This window comes from Eubalaena glacialis, chromosome 13 (genome assembly GCF_028564815.1).
Source record: "Eubalaena glacialis isolate mEubGla1 chromosome 13, mEubGla1.1.hap2.+ XY, whole genome shotgun sequence".
NCBI classification, from domain to species: Eukaryota; Metazoa; Chordata; class Mammalia; order Artiodactyla; family Balaenidae; genus Eubalaena; species Eubalaena glacialis.
Genome location: NC_083728.1, coordinates 45,772,456 through 45,779,995, shown reverse-complemented (window position 1 = coordinate 45,779,995; position 7,540 = coordinate 45,772,456). Strand labels below are relative to the sequence as shown.

At 38.8% G+C, this 7,540-nt stretch overlaps 1 protein-coding gene across 1 annotated transcript; it reads right to left on the bottom strand.

Moving 5' to 3' along the window:
* Nucleotides 1–629: 629 nt before the first annotated feature.
* On the bottom strand, nt 630–1,114 carry LOC133103458 (large ribosomal subunit protein eL32). The gene has a single exon (XM_061208865.1). It carries the CDS (start codon nt 1,089–1,091, stop codon nt 684–686), a length of 408 nt encoding a protein of 135 aa, XP_061064848.1. The 5' UTR covers nt 1,092–1,114; the 3' UTR covers nt 630–683.
* Between the last annotated feature and the right edge of the window lie 6,426 nt (nt 1,115–7,540).

Genomic DNA, 7,540 nt, shown 5'->3' with positions numbered 1-7,540 from the left:
TGATGACTCATGAGAATCTTTATATTCAGAAAGCTGCCCATTTATGGCCACATTTGTACATTTAGCCATGAGAGAAATATGGATGGTAAGCACGTGTGCTTCCCGTGCTACGCCCCTTACCTGATACCCTACCTGATGTTTACCTGGTTGAACTTAATTTCTAATAAGCACAATATCTGAGGCTGAAGAGCAAAATGGTAGTGTTGCGGGGCAGAGAAAAGGAAGGAAAAGAATTAGGACTGACATTTTACGTCTCTTAAAAAATCTGACCTTTTGGAAATATCACTGTGTACATTTAAAATATTAATAAAGGCTCTTGCTGTTAGTAGGCAAAGGGGGTTGTTGTCATGTGTGACCTTCTGTTGAAGTAAAAGAAAATTGACAGTTTTATTAGCAGTAGAATATCACACGAGAAAATGCAAAGGAGGAAGAAAAGCTGCCACAGTAGTATTTAGTTACACAAGGTGAATATCGTTAAGCAGCTGTGATTTTATACAAGGGAAGACGAAATGTGACTTTTGAGCCTCCTCCATTGAAGCCAGCGTAAATTATGGCTAGAGTGGAAAGGCGTTATTCCTATTCTATTCTTTCTGGAAGGATCTATAAGTGTTTTTTTTTTTTTTTTTTTTTTTTTTTTTTTGCCATTTTACGGTTTTATTAAACAAAACGTGCACACGAGCCGTCTATTCATTTTCTTCGCTGCGCAGCCTGGCGTTGGGATTGGTGACTCTGATGGCCAGCTGGGCTGCTCTCTCCACAATGGCTTTGCGGTTCTTGGAGGAGACGTTGTGCGCAATCTCAGCACAGTAAGACTTGTTGCACATCAGCAGCACTTCAAGCTCCTTGACGTTGTGGACCAGGAACTTCCGGAAGCCGCTCGGCAGCATGTGCTTTGTTTTCTTGTTGCTCCCGTAACCGATGTTGGGCATCAAGATCTGGCCCTTGAATCTCCTGCGCACCCTGTTGTCAATGCCTCTGGGTTTCCGCCAGTTCCGCTTAATTTTGACATATCGGTCTGACTGGTGCCGGATGAACTTCTTGGTCCTCTTTTTGACGATCTTGGGCTTCACGAGGGGTCTGAGGGCAGCCATGATGCTTTCCAGAAAGAGGCGAGAGACCATGTCAAAGATGAGTCTTGGAAGGAGGCTTTCCCACCCTGCCTGGGGCTTGAACTCTGTTGCAGAGTATCTTCCAATCACCAGCTACTGAGCAAACTGGGAATGGAATGGGTACTATAAGTGTTTTTATATTTCCTTTCTTAAAAAAAAATTTCAACCAAGTCATTCTCCCCAAGATGAACTTATATACAGAACAGAAGTAGACCCACGGACATACAAAACAACTTACGGTTGCCAAAAGGGAAAGAAAGGGGACATTAAATTAGGAGTTTGGGATTAATATATACACAGTACTATATATAAAATAGATAACCAACAGGACTTACTGTATAGCACAGGGAGCTATACTCAATATTTTGTAGTAACTTATAAGAGAAAAGAATCTGAGAAAAATAGGTAGATATGTATGTATAACTGAATCACTTTGCTGTACACCTGAAACTAACACAACAGTGTAAATCAACTATACTTCAATTTTTAAAAAAGGAAAAGATAAAAAAATTGTTTTTTAATTTTTAAAAAGCAACATCTGTCCAAGTCAGGAAATGTGGACTTAAAATCCAAAGCAATTTCTGTCTCAAATAAACTTACATTTTCTTGTCAAAAAAGAAAAAAGAAATAAAGAAAAATCATGTAGAAAAGCTCCTAATCCCCTATGTCCAGCTACCCACTTATGCATTCAATCAACAAATATTCATTAAGAACTCACAACGTGCTTGGCATTTTTCTAGGCTCAGAGGAATCAGTGATAAAAAAAGAGATAAGGTCCTTGCCCTTGGGGAGCTTATGTTCCAATGGGGAACATAGAAAATCAGCAAGCACAGAAATATGTGTAACTGATGTGTTGAAAGAACAAGCTCTAGAAGGAACAATCATAAAATAACACTATTTTTTTCTCTCTGCAACTTAGTACAATTCTCTGTGAAATTAGTTCTTTCTTCTGGATGAAATGTTGGTCCAATTCCAGCACTTCTTCAACTCATATCACCATTCCAACAATAAAAAATTTCTCCAATCACTTTTAGGCACAAAACAGTTTCATTTAAGTAGTAAAAGTATCCAGTCCCAGGGACTACTCAAAACTCTTACTTACATTTATAGCTAAAGCTTCTCACTTTACCAACTAGTAGGGGTGGCCACAGTCTGTTTATCTCCATAAGATTTTCCCACTGAGTGTTTCGCACCACATAGGGGACACAGTCTCCAAAAGCCTCCATCAGACTGGGTACAAACCCTGGATGAGGGAGGGGAAATTCACAGCAAACCAACAACTCTCCCAAATTCTCCTTCTGAGATGTTTTAACCTTTTCATACACTTGAGGTGAGTGTTGGGCTCAAGCCACAAAACTTCTTAATCCCAGTGTCTTCTGCATGTTGTAGCCTAACCTCTCATTTCTAAAGGTGCAAGTACCTACCACCTACTGTTTTCTTCCCAGCTTTTTATGGTCTTAACCAAATTAGAGACAGAAAGAGCCCCAATTAACTGTCTATCTATCTTTTAATGTATTTTCAAGGTCATAATATAGTAATAATAGCAATAATTAAAAATAATAAAACAAGGTATGACATAGTATATTATTGGTGTGATAGGAAAGGCTTTTAAGCAGGCAACCCTGCTCCACTGAAGGGATTTTACACAAAGGAGATAAGGAGGAACCGTGGCTCAAGGTGACCTTGGGCTTATTTACCAAATAAAATTTAAGCAATTTGATGGAAGGGTTCATGACTTACGTTCCTGCAGCACTATCTATTGTTCCTCACCCAGCACTGCACGATAGAAAATGTTAAATAATTTTTGGTTTATTGACTAAATGATTGGAGAGATAAAAACCAAGAGGTCCCTTGTTGATATTCTCAACCATGTGGATTCACGCCCATTATATATGCCATTAATGTTGGTCAGGTTGTTGGGTCCAGTTTTGGGGTCTACCAGCCACTGAGAATTCTTCCTTTGGCTCACATTTCCCCTCCTTTCAGACCCTGTATTTCTTTGTCCAGAAAATCATTTTTAAAACTATGACTTGTATTTTAGAGATTGTTGACTTCAAAGAGAATCTCAGGCTAAAGTTTGAACCTGTCTTGGCTTGATATATAATTCTTCTTTTACTGATATATTTACAGATATAGAAAGTAAACTCAGGCATTTACAGAAAACTTTATGAATATTTGAAGGGATCCCCATCAAGGGGAGTTAAGAGTCTAAGTGCTTTTATAGCAGAAAAAAATAGCTGTCATAGAGCTCAGAGTCAAATGGGAGTTGTAAGTGTGAACTACATGAAATCCATTTACTGGAAAATAAATATACATCCCTATGAAGGACCCTGAGGCAGCCAAGGACTATTCTTACAGTGCTTTCTAGGTTGTCTCTCTAACACTAGTCTAAACATCAGACTTACTCCATGTCTAAGGAATTTGTGTCGTCTGATAATCTATTAAGTGGAACTCAAGGACAATGTAAGTTGTTCATGTAATTGAAGGATTAAGAGTATATGATTAAATAGTTGGGATGGCCTTTCATTTCAAGAATTTCAAAGCCAAACTTCATGGAAAAAATGAATTAAAATAGTATTGGTATGGCCTAATCAGTTTCAATGAATTTTCATATGCCTAATCTTCATGAAAAAAATGTTATCTCAATATTATCTCTAGACAATGAATCAACTCATAGCATATAACAGTTACCTGATGTTTATTGTTGGTTTGCACATTGTGTTCTCATTCAGCCTACAGATATTCGTGACATATTATGTGTCAAGAGTTGTGCTAGACACAGAGCATGCAGACAGGACCATGGCATACTTTTTGCCCTCAAAGGCCAAATGAGTGTCACACTTTATTGACAATCTAATATTTTGGATACACAGAGTTAAGAAATATATCCTTAAAGTTAATTTCACCTATTCCTTTTTACCTTTAAAATGTGTCTACAAGCATACCTTGGAGATATTGTGGGCTCATTTCCAAACCACTTCAATATAAGCAAATATCACAATAAAGTGAGTCACATGAATTTTTTGGCTTCCTAGTGCATATAAAAGTTACATGTACACTATATTGTAGTCTATTAAGTGTGCAACACTACTATGTCTAAGAAACAATGTATATACCTTAATTAAAAATAATTATTGCTAAAAAATGCTAACCATCATCTGAGCCTTCAGCAAGTTGTAGTAGTAACATCAAAGCGCCCTGGTCACAGATTCTCATACCAACTATAATAATAATGAAAGATTTGAAATATTTCGAGAATTACCAAAATGTGACACAGAGACATGAAGTGAGAAAATGCTGTTGGGAAAAGGATGCCAACAAGGAGAGACTTTCTCCACACAGGGTTGCCACAAACCTTCAATTTGTAAAAAATGCAATATAGGTGAAGTTCAATAAAGCAAAGCACAATAAAACAAGGTATGCCCATACTAGAAAACTTAAAATCCTGCAGATGGCTCACATTATTCTGCTATTGGACAACACCCGTCTAGGAGGATCTGCCCACACATGCCCACAAGCCTACATTTCAGCCCTCCACTGGTGAAAGTCCACAAGGGCGTTTCACTACTGATGCAGCCCAAGTCCATGGCCAGGATGTCTCATAAGTAGCATTTAGCCTCCTGTCTGGATGTGTAAGACCCTCAAGTCCTTATCCAAGCTTGCATCTTAAGTGCAGTACTGTTTATAAAAACATTTCATAAATTTTTTTTCTTAGACAAGTGTGTGCCGAACTTTATGGATGGTGTCCCATAGGGGAGCATATAGGTCCTTTATTAAATCCTTAGAGTTGTAAAACTTCCCCATCCAGGTCAAATATCACAAACATTTGCCAAGTACATCAACTATCAACTATCAGAGTAAAGTTTTAGACAGCAATCACCAACAATCGCCCATTAAGTTTTTCTTGTCTTTTTTTTTCAAGAAAACCAAAGAAGGTGGAAGAGATCAGGTGTGCCTGGAGTAGGGACAGGACAGAGTAAGTAAGTGGAAAATCTCTTCCAAGAGAAACAACAGTGAGTAACTTTTTATTAATTGATAACAATTATGGATGATGACCCTGTTGTTTTCCCTCAGGAATTTCCTGGGTGAATTTTTCACTTACTCTTGTGGGTTTTAAATACTTCGAAGTAGGAAAATGTCTTTGTGGTAGATTGCTTGCAAAAATGGCCACAATTGTTCCTGTCCCTGTGTCCGTGCCCCTTTGCCATGTGGCTTTGAAGTTTTTCCTCAGAGAGGTGGAACCTATTTCTCCATCCTTTGAATTTGGTCTGACCTGAGACTTGCTTGGACAAATGCAGCAGAAGTGACACTGTGCCAGTCCTGAGTCTGGATCTGAAGAGACATTTCATGCTTCTGCCTTTCTTGTGGAACCCTGCAACCACCATGAGAACAAGTCCGAGCTACCCTGAGCTTTATTTCCTTCCCACACGATAGAATATAAGTTTCTGAGGTTGGGTGACTACCAATTAGCTCCTCTGTAACGTTTAAGTGACAAGCCTATCTGAATATTGAAATCATACCTCTGATCCAGAAAATGTCTTAATTTTAGATGATACTGCAAATTTAGAAGACAGTTAAGAGGTAGGAGACTATAAGTAGTCTGGTTCTACACATTTTTAATAACGTCAGATGATTTTCAAGATTCTAAAACAATTGTATCACCAGACAAGTTCTTGGAAAAGACCTGTTATATTTTTTGAAATCACATCTTCAGTGATTCTGATCATTTCAGAATGTTTTCCACTGTTTTATTATGCCCTCTGAAGATTTGAGTTCAGTCATTAAACTCCATCCCCTAGCAAACAAATTGCCAATATTATTTCCTTTTGAGTGGGATAATACCATAATCGGGGTGTTCTTTGGAGGCACATTTCTCTCCAGGGAAATTGTGCTGGCTTTAATGTAGCTAAGCTTAAATGTGAAGGTGATGTGCTCTGTGACACTTGGCTATGCTAGTGACTCAAAATAAGCATCCTACTTCAAATACAGACAAAAAAAAGGTTGTTACAGAAATATTTCCTTAAAAAAAAATCTGATTCAATGAAAGGAGCTACAGTCATGCAAACTGGCTCTTGGCTGGACTATTTTTTTTCTCCTAAAACAAAAACAAATGTGAAGTAGGAGTTTTGGACAAGAGTCCCCATGGAATGGTGCTTGTGGGGAAGGCCACAGGGGAGGAGTATGGGTCTTTGGAAGTTCGCAGAGAATGGGCAGAAAGGAGGGGGTGAGTGAGATGGTGGAGAGCTGAGCCCACTGCTACAGAATCCCAATCCTTCCGTGACACCATGAAGCCCCACAAGAACCTCCTGAAACATAAGCAGGTTTGATTGTATTTCTTGAGGAGGCTAGAGAGGGTGTTGTTTTATGCCAGTGAATCTAAATGACTGATGTGGTCATGGGTGTGGACAGATAAAAGAAAACAATGGGATGGTAACATTGGGGAGTTTGTGAAATTGTTGGGAGAGACTAGAACTACCCACAATGTAAAATTAAATGTTCCAATTAAGAATTGTAAATTTCAGACAGGCAGGAGGGTGTCAAGTTATTTACAAGGCATTATGTTGTAGAGGGTTTCCCAGCTATGGGTCATAAGGAGCAACATACAGCTGCATCATCCAATCACTCTTCTTGAACTGAATTATGTGTGCCAAATCTGGACCACCAAAGTGCAACTCATTGTACAGGAAGTGAACATTGATCACAGAGGGCATGATGGTCCTTACTGGGGCAGAAATGTGGAAAGGACTCTGACATTGACATCAGAACCTCTGGGGAAGCCCTTTTAAGACTACATGTTTCAGAGAGATCCAGGCTCATGAGCCAGCCAAGCGAATGATGTGAAATGACCAAAGTGAGTTTCTCATGAAATTTCAGACTGCAAGCTGGTGAGTATGATGTTTAAGTTTTTTCTTTTCTTTTTCTTTTCCCTGCAGACCACTCTAGAAGGGAAAGGAGCTCCAGCTCCATAGTGGGTTCTGATTTGTTGAGATCAGGTTCCCTGCACACTAGACACTAGACTGTGTTGACCCCAGGGCTGGCTGTCAGCACAGTTGGAACTCTGGTTGGGGTTACTCATTTCCTGAAATTGAAGATTTTTGAAGAGTGTAGTGCCAGGAAGTAGGGGATTTTTAAAAGTGATGTTAGAACAGTATCTGTCAAACTGGAGTTTATGAATTCTCTAGGAGAAAATTTGTTTTTAGGATTTTCATTGGATGAATGGAATAAAAGAGCAATATTTTAAAGACTGTTTCGGGTCCCTTAGATGATCCCTTATAAGCCTTGTCCTGCAAGTTTAGGACCTGCTTTTTGGTTTATGGAGTCACACAAAGACTCTACGATGTAATTACAAATAAAGGTTTTGTGGGTGTTTAATAATGGAAAAGTGGTGGGAAAATTGAGCCATCATGGATCACATAGTACCAAAGGAAAAT